General features: G+C 34.3%; 1 protein-coding gene across 1 annotated transcript in view; it reads right to left on the bottom strand.

The window, feature by feature from the left end:
• Positions 1-25,939, bottom strand: part of CEP290 (centrosomal protein 290) — a 53,471-nt gene that overhangs the window by 2,931 nt on the left and 24,601 nt on the right. Inside the window, exons 25-51 of the mRNA XM_063322830.1 lie at positions 25,599-25,829; positions 24,875-25,048; positions 23,307-23,418; positions 22,274-22,479; positions 20,087-20,238; positions 18,979-19,090; positions 17,798-18,253; positions 17,127-17,291; positions 16,778-16,885; positions 16,556-16,690; positions 15,629-15,895; positions 15,065-15,172; positions 14,294-14,493; positions 13,408-13,621; positions 13,071-13,208; positions 12,739-12,960; positions 12,047-12,163; positions 10,908-11,053; positions 9,832-9,987; positions 9,116-9,239; positions 7,893-8,543; positions 6,773-6,907; positions 6,416-6,502; positions 4,543-4,707; positions 4,092-4,214; positions 3,606-3,769; positions 860-1,001 (exon numbers count right to left, since the gene is read on the bottom strand). Of these exons, the coding sequence (XP_063178900.1) occupies positions 860-1,001; positions 3,606-3,769; positions 4,092-4,214; positions 4,543-4,707; positions 6,416-6,502; positions 6,773-6,907; positions 7,893-8,543; positions 9,116-9,239; positions 9,832-9,987; positions 10,908-11,053; positions 12,047-12,163; positions 12,739-12,960; positions 13,071-13,208; positions 13,408-13,621; positions 14,294-14,493; positions 15,065-15,172; positions 15,629-15,895; positions 16,556-16,690; positions 16,778-16,885; positions 17,127-17,291; positions 17,798-18,253; positions 18,979-19,090; positions 20,087-20,238; positions 22,274-22,479; positions 23,307-23,418; positions 24,875-25,048; positions 25,599-25,829 (5,010 nt within the window). The remainder of the gene's footprint in view (positions 1-859; positions 1,002-3,605; positions 3,770-4,091; positions 4,215-4,542; positions 4,708-6,415; positions 6,503-6,772; positions 6,908-7,892; positions 8,544-9,115; positions 9,240-9,831; positions 9,988-10,907; positions 11,054-12,046; positions 12,164-12,738; positions 12,961-13,070; positions 13,209-13,407; positions 13,622-14,293; positions 14,494-15,064; positions 15,173-15,628; positions 15,896-16,555; positions 16,691-16,777; positions 16,886-17,126; positions 17,292-17,797; positions 18,254-18,978; positions 19,091-20,086; positions 20,239-22,273; positions 22,480-23,306; positions 23,419-24,874; positions 25,049-25,598; positions 25,830-25,939) is intronic.

Below are 25,939 nucleotides of genomic sequence, written 5' to 3'. Positions count from 1 at the left end.
AATTAACAAAATAATTGTTTTATAGGACTCAATTCCACATTCTATTTATTGAACACATTTACTTGCTTACATAATATGATTTCCTATGTTGAAGTTTGTGTATTTGATACCTTGCAATGAGAATGGCCAGTACACGATGTCTGGGGCAGAAAACCATGCACATATTAATTAATGAGAAGATAGAAACTAATCTAGGTGGATAGTCCTAGAGCTACATCTCTGGAGTGCCTAAAGGCCAAAATTTTTTGATAGTAAAAGGCCATAATTTTTTGATCATAAAAGGCCATAATTTTTTGATACATCTTTTCAAAGGTACCCGAGTTTAAAATTCATCAACTCTTCCATGTATGGAATAATATTTGTAAGACTTACTAGGGACTGCATGCAAGAAGGCATACTGGAAATAGGATCCTAGAGATCCCCTTTAGGATGGCGAAGTCAATCCCCCAAAAAAGACCTCGAAGGAAGAGGGAAGTGCCCGTGGCAAACTCACTTGCAGTAAAGCTGCAAGTGAAGCTAGAAAGATTTTAAGACCATTTGAAGCATCTGCACATACAGGCTTTCATGTGATCAATGAAACTATAATTAAAAAAAAAAAAAAAACAACGTACAGAAGAATACAATAGAAAAAATTAATTTTCCCCTAAGACTGCAGGTCAAGAATATATATTGATAATATGTAGTAAACTTCATTAGATGGCTAGAATATGTAATTGTACTATGGCAACTAGCACTGAAAAAACCTATAAAAGCATGGATTAGAGAAAAAAAAATGTATTCTGCCAATACAGACATCAGAAAGAAATTAATTAATATTAAGCAATCTATTCTCAGAGCCATCTGGCTAAATTTTACTCACTTGTTCTTTTAGATCTTGTAAGTTTTTTTCAGCATTGTGTTCACGTTCTGTTGCTTCCTGAAGCTGCCGTTTCAGGTCAGTAATACTTTGGGTTTTTTTAGCAATATCCATTTCCATTTCCTTCATCTTAGTTTCGTGCATCCTGGTAGTATTTTTATTTAGAGAAAGATAAGAGTAAAAGCTAATTTTTACAGAAATAGAGATTACAATATCTTCAGGAAATTAAATGCCATAAAATACACCCTGAAATATGTTTAGGGCATTGGCCTTGAAATAATCACTGCTCTTATTTATAAGTGAGCTGAAAGAAGCATAATGAAAAATACACTTTTAATGTTAGTATAAAGGTTTTTCCAAATGTCACATTTTTGTCGATCTCACTTTTTGTCTACACTTGATTAAAGTGGGACTGGAATCTTTTTATGGTATTGTACATAAGCCCCAAACTACCTCCTGCTAAAAACCTGCACATCTTTTTTTGATGCAGTGTGCACATTGGTCAGGTCTTACTTCAGTGTCATACCTTTGACAGTATTTTTCTTATGATTTCATAATGTATGGAAAATAATATAGTAAGAAAAGGGCTACTACAGATACAGAAGATGAAGACCCCAAAGGCAAAAACATTCTACAAAAAATTATGTTTACCCTGGAGAAACAGCACTCTGAGGAGGATTCCGTTTTGCTTTGAGCCGTACGAGGCTACAAACGAGTTTTTGCGGAATCACTGAAATGTTGGTTGGAAGGTACCTCTGGAGATCATGTAGTCTACTCTCCCATCTGAAGTGGGTTTTCAGATAGCGATACGACCTCCAGCATCTTGCTACCTGCCAGAGAGCCTTCTGAAGGATCGCGTGATGGCACCTTTGTCTGTCCGATCAAATACTTTGTATTACCACGTACCTGCTTTGGAAGATGTGCTGGGGAGGGGGATTGCAAGTTCAAGTGCCCCAATGAGCTCCTCTAGGTCTGTAATGCCTTAAAGTTACTCACTCACTTTAAAATCACGTTAAAGTAAATGCAAATAAAAGTTTTGATTCACACCAGTTGAAACAGGCAAGTACAATCAGGCACAACCGCGTGTTTTATATCTATCTATGCACAACTGCCTATCTGGAGCAACTAAATAGAGCTAAGTGGAAATGTTTTCCAAAGAGGTGGAGAACTAAAAGAAAAACTATATTCAAACTACCGAGCCGATATGCTAGCTGTTAAGAGCCTACTGTCTTCACTGCATGTTTCTGTCCTCCTCCCATGGCTGGCAGCCAGTTTTGCCCTCCTTACTGACACTAAATATGGCTGTCATCTGACCTCGCATAGAGACATTTTACCTCACTAAATAGTGAGGGGGACGGTTGGGGGGGAAAAAAAAAAAAAAAAAAAAAAAAGGAATGGCTTTCTGAAGTCTCAGTGAAGTGAAATGTCTCAGCAATATGTGAGAGAAGCACTAGAACTCCCCCAAGGGATCCTGTGGGAAGTGGGTAAAATCTTGGACTTCAGCAGATAGACTATTCGACAGCTAATTAAGATGAAATCAGACAAGTCTCTTGTCCATCTGATATTCTGCCCTAGTAAGGTTGCTGACAGAGATTCTGGTTTTGTAGACACTTTTCACCTCTGTTTACAACTGTTACTTTTGCAACACGTCATCTTATTTCTTCCTGAGGATGTTCAGGACTAAATATTCCCAAAAATTTGCTCTCTTATATCCTTATGCAGGACACAGGCTGTTTATTTCTCTTAATGGCATAAGCATTGTTTCGTTTTCTTGACCTTTTCTGAGACAGGGCAGTACAGGAGATGATAGCCAATTAAAAACTCTTGCCTCAAGAGGGGTAAGATTCTCCTTCCTTGTCCACTTTGATGAATCACAGGCAAAATTGAAATCGGCATCATAAAATTTTGTTTTATGATGGACATAGTGGACATATGATGGAATAAACTTTGCTCCATGTTGAGTGATGCAAGCGATACTTGAATTTTAAAACTGATAGGTAGCTTTCAGATAACTTATTGGTAAAGAGTTGTAGATATTTACTATTATTACCAAACCAAAAATGATTTTGGATATTGATTTCAAAGTCTGAGTTTTATTTAAAAATCTAGGAAACGGCAATTCCCACACTTCGCTTTATATGTTGGAAAAGATAGCCCAGCACTAGTGTCCGAGTTTTTCTCCCTTACGCATCCCAGGAAGTACAGAAATCCCAGTGGGTTTTCTAACACAATCTCTGCGTATTCACGTGGTTAAAGATAGATTCAAACGCAGCCAAGCTGGAAAATGCAGGTTGCTGGCTTCCAGGTTTTGAGATTGTTATCAGTCTGCTTGCTAAGGTACTGAAATACTTTCCATGTTCAGCAAAAATGCTGACATTATTCCACAAAGCACAAATACAATACATTTAAGCAGCAAGGAACACAAAATACTTCCATTACCAGAACTATACAAAAGCCTAGAGCTGATCAGAAGAAGGGAGGTAAGTAACTGGGTACTGTACAGAAGCAGCTAACAAGGCCAGTAATTAAGGACACTGGACCTCTGCTGGGTTCATATCAGAGACCTTTATACTGATTCTACATACTAGCATAGAATAAAACAAAAAATATGGCTAATAGAAAACTATCTTCAAAAGAGGAGAGAAAAACTATGAAAACGAATGTCTAATTTGTTTGCTAACATTTAAAGAGGATTTAAGACTGAATTAACACTTGGGTTTATCTTCCTTACTTCATTCTCAATTCCTACCTTGCTACAACAACAGACTTCCAGCTTTTGCTGTCAGCTCCGTCTAACTGGCTCTCAGCCAAATTTAGCCTCTTCACGGTTTCCTCCAGCTGTACAGTTAACTTCTCATTTAATATCTCCAAGTTATTCTTCGCTATTCGTAGCTTCTCTCCACTGTCAGCTTCCTATTGTTCAATAAAAGCAAAGGTTCATGGAATAGTTAACCTCACATGAAGCACAGGGTTATCTAAAATGATGCTGAGATAGGGTCTGTGCTGTATTAGATGAAAACAGTGCATCCAAGATCATTAGCACAACAACATCCCCAAATTCTGTCTTGGTGTGCTCCTTGGATGTCTCCTCTACACATGATTAAAAATTCTGTCATAGGAGTGCTTAGAAAAGCATCCATTCCATATGAACCATTTAAAACAAAACAAAACAAAACAGATACTTGGCACAACCAGTAACTAATGGAAATAAAGGGATGCATCGCAATGATCATACCTTTTTCAGTTCTTTACGCAGCCTCTCATTTTCAGCAATGACTTTTTCCATTCCTTTGGTTTTAGATTCATAATGCATACTCAGCTGGCCCCCCAAATGAAGTTTCATTTTCTCCACTTCAGCCTAAATATCAAACAGGTTGTTAAAACACATATTGATTGCTTAGTAGAAAATTTCAGGTTTCCATTTTTAAAGCACAGCATAGTTGCATCTAGCCAGCACAGTGAACATCAGATATTTAAATATATCCCTGAAGGTACAGAGTACCTTTACGTAAATCATGCAGTATATTGTGCTAAAGTGTTTTGGTTTTGTGTTCTACACGTTTTGTATTTGCTCTTTTCAAAACACCTGTGCCAATCAATGTCAACAACAGGTTTGCTGCTCCATTTTCCTACTAACTTGCATATAAACTGCTATCTAAATATAGTTACTGGAGACAAATCAGTACCTTTAGCCTCTCGTTTTCCTGTTCAAGACTAAGTAATTTCTCATTAGAAACCACAGCTTGAGCTTTCTTCAGATCTTCATTTTCTCTTTGGACTCTCTCTACAACCTTTTTCATTAAACCAATTGTTTTTTCTAGTTCTGGGACTGTCTTTCCACTTCTGCCAGCCTATAGAGAAGGAAAAAAAAAAAAAAGTCGAGAGGAAGTAAACAGTTCATCTTAACATTCTGAGATACTCCAAACCTTACTTTATCGCTTATTTTCCCACTGCAATTTATAAAAAAGATGCTATATTTTGGTGTGACTTGAACCTTAAATTTCTTGCATACTTAGGTCCCTAAAATGTCTAGTGATATATTCACCCCTAAGGGCAACATATCAGCTCCTTCATTTTCTGCGTTACCCAAGAAAGCTGCAGTTAGTATCAAAACCTGCTGCGCTTTATCAACTAAACTGAAACATTACGAAAATCAATCAAAATACTAGGTTTTTTTAGCTTTAATTATAGAGCAAGATCCATCAGACCATGCAATTGCTTGAATGCTAATACTTTTTGATGGGAAAACAAAATATGAATGGCTGGGAGCTTGAGAGAGGAAAAGAGGCCCCTTTTTTAGCAACCATAATTCTGCTGGATTAAAGTGACAGAAAAACTACATCTTAAAGCATGGGTAAATCTTCTCCCTTTACCAAAGCACATATTCTCCTTACAGAGTGATAAATAAATAAATAAATATGGGGAAAAAAGTTTGTAATTTCTCCATTTTTCTTCTTTCACTATGTTCATTTATGAGGTAGAAAAGCTGTTAAAGGGTGTTCAAATGCATTTATTTTCTCATCATCTTTGTAGTGGCTGTTTTCCCCAGCAATAATAATTTAAAGATGCTGCTGTTTCTAGTTCTGGGCCCATAAGTACCAAGCCTCCTCTTCTTTCTGCAGAGGTAAGGAGCACAGTACAGTGAAAAATGCAGAAGATTTTACTCCCTGGAGCTCTACATAAGGCAATATAGTGATGAAGTTTTGGAAGTAAAAATGACTTATTCTTTCTTCTCTAAAAGAACCGGAGGGATTAGGAGGTTTGTGTTGGTACACAGTAGAGTTAAAGAAAAACCTCTGTCAGATCTTGGTGCCTGAAAAGAGAGGAAGATTCAGAATTTGCTGCCTCCTCAGAACCTTTGTATGAAACAGTTTTATAAACCGAATTCCCTTATCCAAAAAGTACCACTGTATAAGAGATAGGCAGATACACAAGCAGTCCATGCAAGGTACAAGTAAAAGAACAGGAAATGCAGAGTCTTTTCCAGGTATGCAGAACTCATTTTCCTTGTATAGAGAAACAGCTATTGAAGGCACTTTATTAAGTCAGTTTTCTTTAAAAGGTTGCACAAATAGTTTGACAAGTTAGTGGCAAGAGTCACTTGCCAGTCACTAGCCCAGAAAAGTCAGTGGGCACTGCTGAAGCCTTTTTTCCCCTGTAACTTCTGAAAAATTGCTCTATTAAAGTAGCTAACAGTAGCTAGGGTAAATTTTAATTGTGTTATCTTGCAACAAACAAACAAAAAACTTCACTAACAGTAACTTACACTTTCTAACATCTGCATCAAATCAAAATCCTATCTTTTAAATCATAAAGCTGTAACCATATTATGCATTTACATAAATACATGAATATAATTTTAATTGTTAGTGTAGCTCCAGTCCTTCTAATGGTCCTATTAACTGAATTTCATTAATTTATTATAGCATTTGGCAATAAAATAAACAAGTAAAACCAATTCCTTTTTGCTTTTAGTTGATTACAAATATTATAGCTTTAATAAAATACTGTATTTTGGTTTCATTTAATTAGGATGAAAAATGCTGTTATAATCCTCACCCCTCTAATGCTGCCCAGCTTCCGTTCAACATCTGCTTTCTCTTTTTTGAGAAGTTCACACATTTCTTTCAAGTCACCTACTTGGTCCTAAAAAAGCAAAGTAATACGCACCTTATTTAGATTTCAAATTGAGGTGAACAGTAACAAAATTACAGTTGGTTTACTTTGAAAACTATAAAGAGAAAACAATTTCCCATCACGATGACATTTTTCATCATTTCTACCAGCATTCAACCTTCCCATCTTCCATAAAACCATGCAAAACTTACAGTATATATAGAAAAGATATCCATTTCTTCTTAAGCAATCCCCTAACCTGTGTCAGGGTAAAGGGCACTAAACATAAAAAGATGTTACCTTTAGTCTTGGCAAATCTCTATTGGCCTGTTCTAGCTGGAATCTTAGCTCAACGTTTTCAGATGACAATCTTAAATTTTCCTTTAAAACTTCTTGTTCTCTTCGATATTGATCATCTGATCCTATTCCTGATGTCTTAAGAAAACAGAGAGGAAAGAAATTATGAAGTGGTAATGCACTATTCATTATATCAATTGTAGCTGATAAAGAGCAACAGAGAATTAGTATTTTTCACAGAAATAAAATGGATGACAGTTGTATCACCAGTTTTGATCTAATCTGCTCTGATTTAACTCCTTCTCTTACATTTTCTAAACTTGCTTAACCTTTAGCAGAAGTATACAAATCAGTGTAAACTAGTAAAAATGTTATCAAGCCAAAATTAACTCTCAAACTAATGGGTAGAAATAAATAACAAAGACTAAAAGACAAAAAAGGTACTAAGTGAAGTAAGCTGTGACACTGTACCTGTGAACAGCATCTAATTTTAAGGACATATTCTGATAATTTAAGGACAAATTCTGATAACTAGAGTATATAACTCTAGTTCTTACTCTGTTAGTTCCTACAATCTAAAGTCTTTATCCATAGAGGCTAGTAATTTCTATTACATTAAGAGTGCTTTGCATGCCTTATATTGCCTATTCCAGTCATAAGTATACGGTAAATTATTATGCCTGACTAGTAAAGAGTAAAACCTTTTGATGATATAATAATCAGCAGTTTTTCCTTATGTAATTATGGAATTAACCGTATGATCCATCCATCACTAATAACGATAGAAATAAAGTAGTTGTTTCAATAAAGCATATTTTTTCTTAGTGTAAGTAATAACACATCATGAGTCTCTTAAATAACAAAGGTCATCAATCAGCTGCATGTATATTACGATTCTGTGTAAACTTGCTGGATCAAAATTTTAGAATTGACAGTAGCCTACTTGTGAGCTGACATGCATGCCTATCATTAAAGTATAAGGTTTGCTTTATGGACCACTTGGTGATTACTTCAATATCCCTGCAGACCATGCATAGGAAACCACTGCATTATCAAGATCAACCCAGTCTATTTCTACATCATTCTACAGCAGAAATGCTAGAGGAGTGCTACAGTATCAAACCTCAGGCATTTCACACAATTCTGGGGTTGTTTCATGCCTCTCTGTACCACTTCGGTAAGTTTCACGTTTATCCTCTGCAGTGTGTTGATTCATTTCATTATTCATATTTATTTTTTCTGCTTCATAGTCATTAGCTTGATTAGAAAGTTCCCCTGAATCAGACTGATTGCAGCTCATTCTGTCAGTAAAAGGCTCTTCTACACTTTCTTCTTCATCAACATTTGATTGCTGGAGTATTTCTTGCTTCCTCTCCTCTTCTTCAAACTCCTCATTGAGTTTTCCATTTTCAGGTTGGGTTATATTTTCTTCTTTTTCACTACAGTTCTCTTCATCAGCTTGAGCTATATTTTTGTTTTTCAAGCCTTCCCTAGAAATATCTGCGCCCTTGCATTTCTTGCTATCTTCAAGCTGCAGCTCAGGAGACACTTCTGTGCTTGCATCCACAGTAGCTTCATGGCCTTCATTATACATGATGCATGTTTGCATGCCTGCTTCCTCATCTATTTCACTGCCATCAGTGATGCTATGATTAGTCTGATGTTTGATTTCATCCCTATTTGAAAGAGATTTCTTTTGAAGGGAATTCAAATACTTTTGTTTACTGATACTGATAGGAACAGACTTTGTCAGTTCAGTTTGGTCACATGTACTCTGATTCAAGTTGAAGACAGAATGAAGCATGAAAGAAAAGCAGAAGACAGTAAAACAAAACAGGAAATAAAGAAACATGGAATGTTAAATCTATTTCTGAAAAGATTAAGATAACCGAATAATGCAATATTTGCAACATAATGAACCTTGTAAAAATCAAAACACAACAAAAACACCTAATGTAACTGAAATGCAGCTCAGTATTTCCCCAAACTCTGCATATCCCAAATTTTCAACCAATATGAAATATAAAAGTAGTCTCTCTATTGCAGACTCACATATTTAAAAATACATATTCCTTATTTCTCCACATATGCTAGGATGTTGAATATTTCAGTTTCTACCTTTAGAACACAGAAACTGTAAGTTTTGTTGGGTTTTTTTTTGGGGGGGGATTGTTTTGTTGTGTTTTTTTTTAAAAAACAACTAAAAGCCAAGTATTTCGTATCCTGTTCTAGAATAGTAGCATTTCTAATAAAGTCAGCTAAATGACACAGATTACCATGGATAACAAATACCTTTGTTAAGTAGGTGTGATTCCTCTAGGTAATATGGTTACATTATCAACTTACCGAGGGTCTAGAATATGTCTCTCTCGAACATTGTCTCTGCAATGCATGAAGCTTTTCCTGGAGGTATTGATTTTTTAAATATAATTCTTCTACAACAGAATCTCGTGGGATTGCTTGCTGTGTTCTACATCAAAAAATGAATCAAGCCAAAACAAAGAAATGGCTATTAAATGCAGAAAAACATCCGTTGACGTAAAACAAACATGAACTTCTGGATTACTAGACTGGGTTTTCTAATATTAGCTATTCTAAATCAATGTCAGCCATATACACTATTTCAACTAATCCCCATGAATCAGAAGTACTTACTTTGGCAAAAGGAATCTGCTCTTTTGAGATGTGTACAGCTTCTATTACTCAGGTACAGTGTCCACTGTGACAGTGGACATGCTGATTAAGAATACACTCCTTAACTGCAACTGAGTTCCAGTAACTTTCCCCAACTCTAAATTTTACTTGTAATTTTGCAGAATAGGAGCCAATGTTTTTCATATTATTTAGCTTTTAAGAACAGTGAACCAATGCTGCATATTCTCTGAACACGCACAACTGTTCCCAAGCAGCTTTAAGTTTGCTTGTCACGATTTTTGAAACTCCTGTCTGTTTTTTTCCTTATTGACTCGGGTGGTCTAACAGAGACCATCAATCTCTTTCCACGGATTTTTTTTTCATTTAGACCTTTTAGTTTTTATAGATTCTTTTGAAATGCCTCTCACCTCATGTGAGCAACTTCATTTTCTAAATCTAGATTCCGTTTTCTTAGTTCTTCCAGTTCTTTTTCGGTCTCTGAGGCTCTTACTCCAACAACACGGTCAACAGTGACACCAGTAGTTTTCAGTTTCTTCTGTAGAACAATTTTCTCTTTTTCAGTCCTGCAACATCCAGTAAATTTGCATTTAAAACTTTATTTGCTAACTTGTTTTCTTTAGGAGAAAATATCTTCTGCCTTAAAGAATCCACATTTGCAATTTATTTGCTGACTGAACCACACCCCCTTTTCTGTTTAATAAGGTTATCTTACAGACAGCACAGCTTTACAAAAAAAAAAAAAAAAAAAAAAACGGAAAAAACAACAACCCAAACCTGGAAAAACATTAAGTTTAAAATGAACATTAAGTCAGTATCATGCATGTCATAAGCCACTTGCTGGTCTTGCCTGTGTTTTATGTGAAATTCATGCAAGACTTATTGAGAATAAATGCCATTTTGAAGCCGTTTCAAACCACAATCTACCAACAGCTACAATCACCATCACAGTTTCCTTTCTCTTCTGTATCTTTTATCAGTAAAAGCCCACCATTACTGTACTGAAGTAAATGTAACATTTGCAGATGGTTTGCGCATGTGTTTTTTTTTTTAAAGGCTTCTATCACACAATCCTAGAACGGTCAGTACTGCAGTAGCAACTTCCTGTAACAGTAGCACCACATCCAGCCCTAGCAATCTTATTAAATAGCACAGCGGTGAGAAACAGCTTGTCTTCATAAAGCTGTTATTTGTTTCATGGGACTAAGAGTTTGCTATATACAAGAAGCATAATAAAGAACTTAAATCAGTTTTATTCAGAGACAACTTATTCTAGTAAAGGTTGTTGGCTTCTACAAGGGAAAGGATACTAGAGGAGTAGTCTGTTGGTTGAAAATTAGCTAATCCTTTTAATCTCAATAGCAATGTCAAATTCTAGACATCAATCTTATAAACATAACAAACTGTTATAATTATTACACGGCAAACATATCTGGACTTCCCTTATGTCCTCATTTTGTATCTGAATCTATTAAAACCAACTCACTTGGTATAAATTTCCTTCAATGTATTCAGCTGTTTGGCTAAAGCATCTGCTTCTTTTTCCTTTTCCCTTAGTTTGCTCCGCAATCCTTCCATTTTGATTTGCCATTTTTTACCTTCTTCCCATCTTATTATTTCCTCTTTGGAGGTCTGTGAAGCACATAAACAATTTATGTATTTCTTTTTGATTTTTTTTTTCTTAAAGCAAAATATGCAAACATGTTAGAAAACCAAGAATGATGTATTCTTCATCTATCAATTTAAAACATGATGCCATAGCAGTTGTATAAAAATAGCAGGCTCAGACGGATACCTTAAGTATGCTGTAATGGCTGGTGTATAAAGCTCATGAAGTTTCATGCTAATAACAAATTCTTCCTTAACTTTTAATATTAATTTTACAGAAAAAGGAGTGACACATTTTATGAAATTAGAGATGCTAATGCAATGTAGCCTTTTTGCTTTGAATTACATATTAGTAAAGACAGATTAAAGAAAAAGAAGTATTTTTCTAGGTCAATTTACAGCAGATGTGTCTTCTGCAGCTCACCAGGAGTTTATATGCCCCTGCTGCACAGCTGTACAATTAGTCATTGTAGTTTATTTTTTCCTATGATAAATGGAATCTCTACTTAAAGTTACAATTCCCTAACTATAAATTATTGATCAGTTAAAATCTGTATCTATATGGTCACAAATGGCTACTGAAAAATCACAGCCAATATTCCTATAAGTATTCTTCACTACTGTGAAGAATAATCACTCATACAGACATCACTCCTTTTCGGATTCCCACTTTTGCTCCAAAGTACTTCACGTTTTAATCACTGCATTGATTTTGCAAATGCATATGTGACAGCACTTACGTAATCAATTGCACTGCTACCTATAAAATCTTAGTTTTCTCAGATTTGTATTGGATCTTTAATTCTACAAAAAGGGCAGGAAAGATTAACCTATCAGTAGGAAGCAGCAAGAGCAGTAACAAAGAGCATGGAGAACATGAAGAAGCTATATTCATGAAACCGCTTTTCTTCTCATCAAGGTTGGTGGTTGGTTTTTTTTAGAGGCAACAGGGAGAGCTGAACTGCCAACACCTAGGCTGATGATGCCTTTCAAAGCCATGCTCTAAATATCACATACCTTGTCTTCTCTTACACCCTTTTGTTCTGTTTCTTCACATTTTTTCTCAAGTTCACTTTCCAACTTCTTAATTTTTTTCTGAAGTGCATCTACCAGATTTTGCTCATCAGCTTTGCTCTGAAAAATTACAAACTTTCACAAACTTGAAGTTTAATGACCACTACCTAAGTATTTTTCTCCACTCAAAAAATAAGGATTCAATTCAAATTGGTAGAATATAGCTTACAAACCAAATGACCTATTGAAAATTACCTTTAAATTATTAAAGTATTGGAAGGTAACTTTGCATTCTAAACTGAATGATGAGCAAATAGGTGACTAAGAAAAAAATAAAATAGACAATTCTACTCTAAATCCTTAACTTTTTTTCTGAAAGGGGAAATAAGGACAGCCAGGAAGATCATAAAATTCCACTTTTCAAAGAAGCTTTAAAAGTGGTGATTCAGCTCCTTGGACTCTTTCAAAATTATTTCAAATAGCAAGTATTTTTCAGTCTCTTCCTTTAATTTGAGGCATGCTTCCAACAGCAAAAGCTAATAGCTCATACTGACGAGCTGACAAGCAAACATAAATTTTTAAATTATGTGTAAGTCTCAATGCCTGCCAAAAGTACTTAATCTTCTCCCCCAAACCCAGTACATCTATGCAGAAACTTGACCGAGATCAAATACGTTTTTAAAAATCACTTCTACCTGAATGCTACTGCTTAGCCTCTTAATCCGTTTCTTCAGTTCTTCATTTTCTTTTTCCATTTCATTTTTTTCTCTCAGCATTTTAGCAAATGTTTTTTGTTTTCTCTGGAGTTCTTGGTTCAGCTCATCCCTTTCATCAGTCAAAGAACTTTCCCTGGTTTTACTTATTTTAAGGTTATCTGTAAGTTTTGTAATCTGATTATTTAATTCCTCTATCTGTGTCTAGAAGAAAACAAACAAACAAAACAGCAAACCCCCAAAATCAGGACTATCAACAATACAGCAATGCAATACAATGATATTGCAATATACACTATATATATAGTACTCACCATAAGCCCCTTTGTTTGTCTGTCAACAATCTCCTGGACATTCATATATGCCTCTTTTTGTGATGCAGCAGAAATAATCTGCTGTTCAGCATTAGCAGTCATTTCTGCTCGGAGCTCCAGAAGTGCTTTACTCAAAGCCTGAAAATAATAAATTCAAGTTCTTTTAAGTAAAGAAGCTGCTAACATAAACAATACAAAAGAAGAAAAGGCAATTACATTTTACTATGTTATATTGTGAAATTACATTCTACCTCCTCCTGTACTATACGTAAAACTCTTAAGTATTAAACAACATTAAACATTTATACAACATAGAGATTAATTTTCATTGACTAACTTTCTGCTGCTTCTCTTTTATAGCTAACTGGCTCTTCAGCTCTTCCACCAGGTTTTTCAGTGTTGCTGTGGGTGCTCTATTGTTTTTTTCTCTTTGGATCTCTAGTTCAGTTTTTACATTTGCTAGTTCCTTCTCCGTCTGAGATAACATGTTCCTCAATTCATTTGCTTCATCTTTTAGTTTTTCAACATCAATTGTGTGCTTTTCCTGAAGCCTAATAAAAAATAAGCATTAATAGGGTACACTGCAATAATTAAGTTAGCAAACTCGAAATAAATAACATTATATATTTTATTATTGTTAAAGCAAATGACACATGGATTTGGAAACAGTAAAAACCCTGACTCAACAAAGAAGGCCTCCATTTAATACAAAAATTACTCAAGAAGATCAGAAAAATGAGATTAGAGTATTGTTCATTCTAATTCCTGGCCATAACAGATAAAGAAATCATCATACTTTTCTCCTTTTAAACTGGGGTTAAATTTTTGTGAGTTTAAACTTGTTAGGCAGGAAGCCCAAATGTATGTATCGGGAGAAAAAAACAAAACAAAAGACAAAACAGTAAGTATCAGAGTAGCTTAAAGACAATTCTCGTACCAAGACTCCTTGAATACTTTCTTTTTCACTGAATGGCACAAAGCTAACAACTGCAAGGCATTTTTCCAAGCCACATTTTTCAACATTAGCCCGAATGAAGTCCCAATGAAGGGATTAAAAGTAATAGACAATTACCAATCATAGTAACTTTTTTGAGTTAGTTTTTTCATCCAAATCTAAATTCAGCAAAAACACATTCAGTTTGATAGATCAGTCCTGTAGCAGCAATACATAATTGACTTGATCCAACCCAGTTGTGACTTATGTTAACAGTCTAAAAACTTACTGGGCTCTGATAGTCTCAAACTCTTTGATTTTCATTGAAGTAATTTGTTTTTGTTTCTCCAAATCAGATGATGTTTTCTTTAATTTTCCAACAAGTGAAGCAAGAGAATTATCCTGTTCTGCTAGAGTTTGCTCCATTTCAGCTAAGCGGAAAAAATGGTTGTTGTTGGAAAGCGATAAAGAAGTCTGTTTCATTATCTCCTGCAAAACAGAACAAACACGTGATAAACATTTTAAGCTTTAAATCAAAGGTAAGCAATAGTGATGAATTTTAAACTTAATCCTTAATATAAACAAGCATTAATATCTAACATATTTGTTTACTGGGATGTGATTCTTAGTTCACAGAGAAAGCACTCACACTGGTCTGAAAAGAGCTTTGCGCATCTAATGATCCACAGAACAACCAGTTAAATACAGGTTTCACCTTATCATAAAGTGTCAAGAGAAAATTTGTATCAAAACGGGTTAGTTTAACATAACCACAGAATGAAAGAAAAGAGCAGAAAACAAAATATAACCTCTCTCTCCTGGAAGCCCCCATAAATGAGAATGTTTATATATACTGACACAATAACTTTGTTTTTTCACACTTGACTTCTAATCCATCTCTTGTGCACTCTCTCAAGAATAATGCAAGATTTTGCAATTCTTGCAAAATCATCCGTTTATCTTTCCCGTCATCGTTTATTATTTACTTTTGATTACAAAGTTGTTCTTTTGAGCAACAATTTTATAAATTCGGGAACAACTTCACTAATCAATAACTCACCAAAGCAGTCTCTTTGAATTTATTAAGGGAATTGTCAGTATGCAAATTTAGCTTCTGGTGTAGGACTTTAAGGTCTTCCTCATGCTTCTTTGCTATTTCCTCTTGCTCCTGTTAGTTCAAAATAAAAATATCACTCTACTGATGTACACTATTCCAGAAAGTCATGAAACTACAGTACCCTCATGTTGATTGCTCACTCATTGCTCACTATTGCTCCCCAAATTTTCCTCTAATTCTGGCCGTTTTTAAAATTCTAATATTCTATATTCTATTCTATAAATATTAAAGACACCTTCTCACAGCAAAATTTATTTTTTTTTCCTGTCACACTAATTTAATTCCTAGACAGACATCATATACATAACCTCTTGACTGACCAAACCTTCGATTTTGAGAAGTTAAAAAGTTCTACATGAACTTTCTACATAAAAAATTACTAATTGTCTCTGCTCTGTTACCTCTGAGGTCAGAAACTTTTAAAGATTTCACTAGCAATGAAATAAACACAGAATCAACTAAAACAACTTAAAAATGGAAGACATCTTGTGCAAAAAGTTTAAATACCTCTCTTGCTTTAGCAAGCAAGTGTTGGTATCTTTTTAACACTTCCTCCTTTTGATTTAATCTTGCTTGCATATTTGCAATGGTTTGATGAGCAACTTTTATGGCATGATGGTACTTTGGATCATCTTCTTGTTTGCCTAATTCAGCCATTATTTTCTCTCTTTCTGATGTTGCAGGTAATCGAAGTCTTAGCTCGTTTATAACTTTGTCTCTTGATAAAACATTTTGTTCAGCATTCCACAGAGCAGTTTCCTTTTCTTTTAATTTCTACAATAGAAGACAATTGTTGCATTTCCAGAATTCAAACACTGCAAAAAGATCTTACATTTTAAAAAATGTACCAGAAGGATTTGTCTAAATGAATTTTTAAACACAAAACCTTTTGCACTCAGTTCTGGCTGTATGGGATTACTATTAGATGAAAAAAGTCCCAGAAAATCATTACCGTGTCTTTATGTATTATTTGCTTGGTATGAGACACTTACGCAACTCACTTTCTGCTACCAAGTTAAGGTGGTGGTGGTTTTCAAATTTCTTAAGAACCACAAAGTATCTTCTGTAAAAGAACTTCAATTTAGCAACCCAAGATAAAAGGATTTTGCTATGCTACGTGTTAAATTTAATGTACCACTTGCTGAATTTAACTAGATATAGTCAACTGAATTCTGTACAGCAAAAGCATCTTACCCTACTAAATGAACTTTCTAAAATATTAAAAAGTTTCCCCAATAATTTGTTCAAATGGAAAAAATAGTTAATTTTAGTCATGGTGTGATTACAGCATTTAAATTTTCTGTGTGTTAAATACTTGTAAGGGATTGGACACATCTGAGTATCTATAAAAGGCCATTTATTATATTAAAAAAAATAAAGCGCATAAAAATACAAACGTTGTCCCTTTATATGCTAACTTATACATTTAGTTACCTCCTCCAGTGATTTGCAGGTTGCCCTAGTCTCCAGGATTGTTCGAATGTGCTCCTGATTCTTTCTCAAAGCCAACTCAAGCTGCTGTGGGAGTGGTAAACTAGGGTCTGGAACTGATCCTGTCGGCTCTTCTAGCTGCACAGAAAGATTCATGTTTATGTAATCTGACAGCTCTGAAAAACGTGCTTATAAGTCTATTTTTTGTTAATTCAGTGTGTGTACCTTTAGAGCTGTACTAAGTATTTCATTTTGTTGATGATCATACAGGTCTAATTGGCGCTGCAGTTCTACTTCCCTCTGGTCCCAAGCCATTTGCCTTTCTTCGTGAAACTGTAACAAATGTTTGATAAAGGTTATTTTATTTATTGAAGGCAATGGGAATGTTATATCCAACTTAAACAGAAAAAAAGAGATACCAAAATATAAAATACTCAAATGTGCTATTAAAAAGAATTACAGAACCAAGATACTAACATCTGTTTAAAACTTACTAGGAAGAATCTTCCTTTTTGAAATCGCTTAGTGAAATACGGAATAGGCTGTTTTTCTAACAGCATGCAGAAATACATACCTTGTTCTGCTGTACAATTTCTTCCTCCAGATTATTGATTGTATGTTCATATTCAGAAATTATATTACGCAAATACTTCACCTCTTCCTTTTGCTTGACTAACTCTCGGTTGAGTTTAAGTTCCTGCAGATGGAGTTCCTCCATCTTCATATGCCATTCAATTACCTAATAATGAATGATACACAGTGTTATATTTACTAAGCCCACGGGCCAACTAGATGCAGCGACGCTCTTCGACATAGAACAATTCTGCCCCTGGATTTATTTAAAAAGACACGGTTTTGTAGTGATTTCAATGCAAGCTCATGGAACAGAACTTCATAATGCTACCCTGTTTTTAATTTAATTTAATTCTTAATTTAATTCAATTCACAATTTAATTCAATTTAATACAACTGAATTCATAGCTAGCCTCTACTTCTATTCACTTAATTGGGCACAAAAAAAAATTAGTAAATCTGACTGCACTGACTTTTACAGGGCAAATAATTAATGACATATTACTTTTTAAAAATAGGGAAAAAAATGATAGCTGACATATTCTAACAAAGTGTATTTTGAAATCATTAAGTTCTACATTAAAACAGTTGTTCAGTGAACAAGCTGAACTGAAACATAATTTACACGCAGATCAGATGAGCAAAGCTATTCAAAGTTGTAAAACAGCAAACCTTTTGAGCTCCTCTTGTATCCTTCAATGCACTTATTAATTCTTCTAAACTCTTCAGTTTTAACTCCATCTCTAATGCCCTGTTTTCTGCATTTCGATGCTCCTGCTGGGCATGCTGAACTTCTTCCAGAATCTTCAGTTTGTCATTCTGTAGCTGAATCATTGTTTTAGAGAATTTTTCTTGCTGTGCTAAAGGCAGAGCACCACTAAACTGCCGCCGTAAAGACTGAACTGTCTGTTGTAGATGTTTGGCTCTGTTTCTTCCTTCCAGTCGGGCAAAATATAAGGCTTGCTCTCTCTCATCAAGCTTCTGCTCTAAACGTAGATTATGAATCTCCATCTTCTGCAGCTTCAATTTAAGCGTCTCCAATTTGCCTTCAGCAACAGACTCTCTACCTTGAAGGGCTATGATATGTTGATGCAGTTTTGCAATAATCGCTTTTTCATCTGACTGTGCCTAAGAACAAAATAAATAGAAGGAATTTATTTTTCATTTTGAAAATGTTAATGAAGTGTGTATGTAAATATAAAAAAGCTTTTTTTTTGTATTTTACATATTGCATATATTTTATTCCATAGGTAAGAGCAAGAATTAACCTCTAAAACCAGCTTTTTATGTTTCCACTATTGTTTCTACAGCCACGTTTCAGAAGTGCATCTCTTCAGATACTGATCTTAAAAATTGTATCTTTCCAAAATACCTAAACTTAGAAAATACGGTAACGTAAAAGCTGACAAAAGTGTTGTATTTAGGGACTCAAACTATTCTACAATACGAAAACAAATCCCAAGAAATTGTTTCAGCTAATAACAAAGCAATACATAAGGATACTGCAAATCTTTGCAAGTCATTGCTTATCTTGTAAAAAGCAATCAAACTTTCCTGGTATTGTATTTAAATATTGACCATGAGCTATATATCATAGAGGAATAAATATTACCTAAATAACATGGAAAAAAGCTCAGGATCTGTAATAGCTGTACAGCTAGACATGAAAAAAAATTGAGAAGGGCATAATTAATGTAATATAGAACTCTTAAAAGGGTATGGCCACTACAAGGACCAGCTTGCTAAGATCTGAAAAACTTTTGCAGTTTCCTACTTCACTGTAAAATGACTTCATTTCTTCTCATCCCAGGGAAAAAATCCAAACTGCAGTGTTAATAAAAGTTGAATTTTACCTGATAGTCTAAAATTTGCATTCTAAGAGATTCCACTTCTTTATCCCTGTATTGCTGGCGTGCCTCCAGAGCTTCAACTTGCATTTTTGCTACATCAGACAGTTCTCTTAACCTTGTAGGAAAAACAAGAGTATTGTGTCACTTGAACCCACTGAATAACCTGTTAAGTTCTTCCACATAGAAGATGCTAAGAAAAGATGCGTAGTATGTTTCCTCATATCAAAACATTTGAAGACTCTGTTCTTTTCAGCATACTCTTCTCTATTAATCAGAGTCCTTGTTATGAAAATTCTTCTGTATCGCCTCTCAACTTTTTCACAGGACATTTTCCTGTACGTTATACAGAAGTTTGCTAGCAGTAACATACACTAGCAAAACAATGCCACGGTTTCTACCTGAACTAAGCATCTCTGCCCTCTATTTCTCTCCCACTTCAGGACATAAATGCTCAGAAAGTTTAATTCTCAATTCCATTCTCGGCTTCTCCAAGTCTAATTTTCTCCAACTCAATTTTCCCAATTCAATTTTCATTGTCAAAAATCACTGCAAATATCCCCACAGACTTTGCTGGTTTAGGAATATAACCAGAATACATTATTTACTCAGACAAATGTCCATATCAACATAGCTAAAAAGGTCAGTTTTTCAATTTATGCATACAAAGTTAATCTGTTTTACGTACACAGCAACCCCCCCACTACAGCTGAATCTTCGAGATATCCAACTCTTTGAAAGTAAGAATTGCTTTCCAATTTCTTTTATGAGATTTTGATACATTTAAGGTAGGTTATGGCGTGGAAATAAAAAAAACCTTAATTAATTCATTTAAAAATACTAGTAATAAGTATCTAAGTGCACACATACCCATGTCTATCCAGGCCAGCAGTTAATTTCTTGTTCAAATAAAAATTAATTACTTTCTTTATAGTCATGCATTAAATGGTTAATTTTCAACTCCAAATTTGTCACAGATAAATGCCAAAAAAATTAGGCATTGAAAATTATCTGTTACTAATATATAAGTAGTGAATTACATAAGTCTATACAGCCTAAATTTTTGCATGCTACCAAACCTACTGCATTCAGATTTTTTTACTTCAACACTTACTTTGATACTTCAATCTTGAGCTCCATCTCACGCTTCTCTAGGTCCATGATTTGTCGTCTATCTGCATCACTTACTGCCTTACTTACACTCTTTGACAGTTCATCTCTTAATTCCTGTTCCACTTTCTGTGCCTCAAGGTTGATTTTGGTGAGCTTAAAAAAAACCCAACAAAATGAGAAACAAACAAAATGGTTTCCTAAGCACACAACTGTTCCCAGCCCTGCAAAGAAAAAGCAGTGGCAAAAGTATCTTTTCTTTTTCAGTCATTACAAAACAGTATTCAGCTGTCTTCAAAAAACAGTTTCCTTTCCTCTCTGCTTGAACGTCTTTTTGTTTGCAGCATTACATACACGTAGGAAGGGATACACAGGTAAGCACAGAACAGGATTCTAAATTAAACGCTATTTTTATTAGTGAATTTTCTTAAAACTATTACTGCAATAACTTGCTCTTAAACTAAAATAAGAAAAAAAAAAAGAAAAAGATTGTAAACTCTTTAGGAAATGAACAGTCTTACTTATACGTTTCTGTATTACCTAGTAGAGCGGGCTTGGTAACATGAAAACAGGTTATAAGTGCCAAGACTCACGATAGTCTAGTTCTTCTGTTCTCTCTAAAAAGAACTTTCATAATTAAATTATGTTCTTTCAAGCAGCCTGATTTTTTCAATTTTATTATTAAATACCAAGTAATCAATGTTTCAATTCAAACCAAAGAGCATTAAGAAAAGACAGACACCTGAAAAGCATTAGGCATCATAGAGAAGCCTCAGGAATTAATTTAGTAAATACAGTTGAGACAGATTAATCTGATACCACTCCTTAATAAAATAACTTATTTCCCAAACAAACTAAAAAAGTGTAGTGTATCTTATTATCTGCACTTCACATATTTGAGGCAGTACTCTCTGGGTTTAGAAGGAGATCTCCAATAGTCTTCTTTTAGTTATCAGTTCTTAAACTGATATAATTTCAACTTTCATTAACTACCTTGGCACAATCTTGTTCTATATATACGTATCTCTCTCTAAAAAAGCAATGATGCCACATTAGGAGGCACTGAGAACAGAGAGTATATGAAACAGGTAATGTTATGTCCTGAAGATACAGAAATGAGGAAAAAACGGAGTGCAGAGGAACTGATAAAAAAATTGAGGCGTTAGAGGAGTTCATAAACTCAAAATGAAGGAAGACCAGCAGACATAAATGCATTGCAAGACAGATAATAATATAGGCAAAAGAGAAAAAGGTAAATGTGATCCTAGGCTGCATCACCTGAGGTACTTCTTAGTGAAATAAAAGAAGTCATGCCATCAGAAAAGGCTTTAACAATATTGCTGGTGAAAAGGCTTATAGACTTTCAGTTACTCCATGTCCCAAAATAATCCAAATCTAAACAGTGTAACAAACACTACTAAAATAAAAGAGAAATGGGGAGTCCAGCCAACAACAATCTAAAATATCTAGGCTAAAGTCTAGCAAAGCACAAGGAGGAGGAATGAATACAATTTATCAATGTTCCTGTCTGTTCTTTTTCTTTCCTTGTGTTGAAATTGTAGGCCAATACTGGCACAAAAACAGATGTGTACAACTGCCTAGAAATAAATTTAGACTGGAAATTATAATAAAGTCTATTAAATAACAAATTTATTGAACAAACTTCAAATATGATCACTGGGGACAAAAAAATCTAACAAGATTAAGACTGATGCGACAGGAATACTAAGGATCATCAGCTTCAACGGCACATGACTTCTATTCCTGTGTTATAGATAATGTTTGGCACGTGACAAAGGGCATTGCCATTCTGTAACAGATTCATGACACTATCATTTGCAAAAGGGATGCAAAGGTCTAACATATGAATTAGACACAAGAGAAAACAGGTCCAAACCAGACTTTTTTTCTAGCAGTCTGCTGAAAAACTAGCAAACTATCTGTCAAGACGCTCATCGTGTGTTTTACAGAGTGTTTACTAGTGTGTGAAATAAACTACTGACAAATTAATTAGTTATATTTTTTACAAATGTCCTGTGCGTGCAAAATTGCAGCTCTTAAAGGCAGATATATTTTGCATCATAAGCTTATTTGCCAGTCATGATACAAAATAGATTAATACTGTTTGAAAAGCTCAAAAATATGCTTCTACGATGTGTCAAATTATGTTGTTGTATCCCCACAGATTTACCTCAGCAAATTTTGTTTCCAGTTCAAAATTACGTTCTTCTATTTGCTTTACAGTACTCCTTAAATGTTCATACATTCGTTGCGAATGTTCTGCTCTCTGTCTTTCATTTAGTTCCTTCATTTCCAACATCGTGATTTTCTTAGAAATGGACAAAATCTCACTGTTGGTTATTGCTTTTGTGGCCTTGTCCATGGCATTTTCATCCCCTACATTAAAAAATATTTAAATTAGGGAAATCACAAGCTGATTCAACTATGAAAATTATTTGCACCATGAGACAGAACATGAGTTTTGTTTATCTCTGTAAGATAAACTTTATCAAAACACCTGTATTATTATTAAACTGGAGGCATGGTTAGCTTGCCTTATTACATGTTTTAAAAGTATCTAATTTGAATAAAATGCTATTATGAATTATAAATGGGTATATCTGCAACCATGCTTATTGAGACTGGTAACTATTTTCAGTGTAGCTTTTCACTTTATCCTTAATTCAGCTGGTAAATCTTCAGGAAATTTAATTTAAAATCTGTAAAAGAAGTAGATGTGGATGAGTTCCTGAATAATGGGAATGCAAACTGTACACAAAGAAGCCCCAGCTATCAAGAAAAAAATACTATGTTTCATTGCATGAAACCAGGAAAAAGAAATCATTTTCCTGACAAGCTGTAAAGTACTGACTGACAATCAAGTTAGAACATATTGAACCTTATTAAAAAGAAAATAAATAAATTAGGTTATGTTGTTTTACAAGTTCCAGCTTTTAAATCCTTGACCCAGTAACCCCAGAAAAGTCAATGTGGAACAGTTTCCAGAGGAAAATACCAAACTTGTTTCTGGTCAAATAGATAAGTAAAATGAAACAAACTAAAAGAAAGCACTTCACAAAAAAAATTAAGACCGTTAATGAATAGTTTTAACTTTTTTTTTTGGTTGTTTTAACATACATCAATTTTAAAACATTTAAAAATATTACTTTTACACAGGACGTAACATTTGATTTTTAATGTTGCAATATAACTTTCATACTTGCCCAGCTTAGTCATCTGTTCCCAAGCCTGTTCTACAGTGTGAAGTTTCTCCTTTGTGATCTCCAGTTCCTTATTCAATAAATTTATCTGTGATTTCAAGGATTCATTCTCACGCTGTACGACAAAAAAGTTGCAATATGACAGCAAACTATTTAACTGTCACACGCTTGATGGTTAGAATCTATAAATCTTTCAAATTAACAGATATTACCTATCCACAACCGAAAATCTACATATATGGCAACAGAAGAGCATAAATTTCCTCCTAAGTGTAAAAATGCTAGTCTTTTCTCTCAATGTTGTATCTGTCAACTACTATTACCATGAATCTTTATCATCAGTGACTGTAATTCGTAGAGTGTCTAGAGCTAGATGAAAAAAATCTATGTTTGTCATACTAAACGCCCCATTAACAGTGGGAAAGAAAGAAGTGCTTCTGGAGGATATTTCATCCAGCACAGGATAGTTCACCTTGCACAGAAATACATGTTGGAGACAGATCATATGCTTCTTTTAGCTCTTTTAGGCATCTAATACGATGCCAAACATTAGTTTTGTAAATGTTCCTTCACTCCTCCAAGTAGAAAAAAAATATTCCACATTAAACAGTAAAACAACTTTAATACTTCATATTAATTTTCAATTTCTAGTTTTCTAAACACGTTTTTAATTTGCTATTGATAAATGATAAATTGATTCTCTAGCTCTGTGAAATAGGCAATGCAAGTTTTCATACACACAAAATTTCATAAAACTGAGAATCATTCATTCTGTAGCTAACAGAAATGCACCTACCTGTTCCAAACAGACAAATCTAATTGTTCAGTAAATTGTTCAGTAAATTTACCCCCACCACATGTATTTAACCCTTGTCAACCACAGAAACCCAACAGACAAGAACATGACATGAATTTTAACTGCTGGTTAAACTTCTACTTTCTTGGACTATTATTTCTGACATGAATGAAAAGTGGGAAGCAGCAATGTGTTCTGAAGCCAGCTTCACACTTCTTGAAGAGAAGCTCCCTTCTAATTGAGAATAAAAGTTCAAAGGAATAGTTACGTATTGGCAGTCCCTATGACATTGTGCAAATGCATTGCGAACAATCTTTGGTTATTTACTTTCTCCTATGGAAGTAAAATTACAAAGGTTTACTGCCTTGTGGAACTGAACATTTCATTCTTGTAAGTCACGAATTAGTAAGAGCACATAAGGAACATACTCAGGGCTTAGGTTAAAAAGCAAACAAACAAACATAAAAACCAAACAACCAAACCCACCAATACAGTTAAACAAAATGCTTTTATGTATGCCCATTGAAATAAAATCTTGGATTTCGTGTATGTTTCTTAATCCAGTGAAAAATACCAGGTAAGCAAATTAAAAGTCAATAGCAACACTAAGACTGGCTCCAACATCTCATACCCAATATGGAACTGTTATAACCAGCAGTCCTAGTGTTGGGACTCCCGTTCTATCTTTCTATTACGTGAGAATAAAAACAAATGCAGAATGAATGTATAATGAGGTTGTTTTCCACTTAGGGTTCAAACATAACGCAAACATTACCTGCATGTGTTCCATGTTTGTTGTTCGTTGGATGAGCAAGTTATCTTTTTGTAACATATCTCTGTATTTAGCAGTTAATTCATTATACTGCTTATTGGCCAGTTCTAGCTCAGACAATGGCACGCTCCCATCCAACGCTTTTTGCAGAGCTGCAATCTTAAAGCTAGCCATTTCCTGCAAAAACAACCAACACAATGGGTTACTAAGGTCTGCTAAATAGAAAAAAAATAAAGTTACTCCACAGAAAAAGAATATCACTTAATATAATGCTTTACAAAATGATACTCGTTTATTTTACTAAATTACTGTCCATCTTTATAAACTGCTTACAATAAGCATTGACAGAATTTCTCTGGTATTCCAACTCTCTGGGTAATTTTATCAATAGCTGCTTCTTGATCATAAGGCACTGTCAAAAACATATTTTATAAAAATGAGTTAATATAGGCCCTAGAAACATGTAAGGCCAAAAAGTAAAATTTGGTTTCATATGACGCTTTCAATAAACTTGTTGAAGCACCTTCAGAAGGGGAAAACTGACAGGTTTTGCATTATGATGCTTATTTAAATACAAAGAATGTTTTGACAAAATTTATAACAGCATTTAACAAGCATTTGGGTAATGCATTCAAGAAACTAGCACTTCCTCCACTTAAAAAAAAAAGTGTATTTATTGCCACATTGTAAAAATAAAAATGTGTACTATTATTACTATAAACTATACCTTGAATCGTTGCAAGTTTCCAATCTTCCCTACAACTGCAGTCTCCATATGTGTTATTTCACCCTTTAGTTTCTCGTTTTCTTTTCTAAGATGTCGTTCCATTTCAAGTAAAGTGGTACACTGCCTTGTTAGTGACCTTTCATTAACTCGTAAAACAGTTATTTTTCTATTATTTTCTGCAAGTACTTTTTTTGTTTCATCAGGATCCAGCTGAAGCGCGCTGAGTAAATTCTGTAAAATAATTTTTTAACAAGAACTTTGTAGAGAAATATGGTAAAAAAAGCTTTCTTGTGCATTTTTTAACTGATGTATAAAAATTCTGTTAATCTCTCTGAAATAAT

Source organism: Chroicocephalus ridibundus, chromosome 1 (assembly GCF_963924245.1).
Source record: "Chroicocephalus ridibundus chromosome 1, bChrRid1.1, whole genome shotgun sequence".
Lineage (NCBI taxonomy): Eukaryota > Metazoa > Chordata > Aves > Charadriiformes > Laridae > Chroicocephalus > Chroicocephalus ridibundus.
Note: the sequence above shows the minus strand (reverse complement) of the source record. Positions and strands in the feature narration are given on the sequence as shown.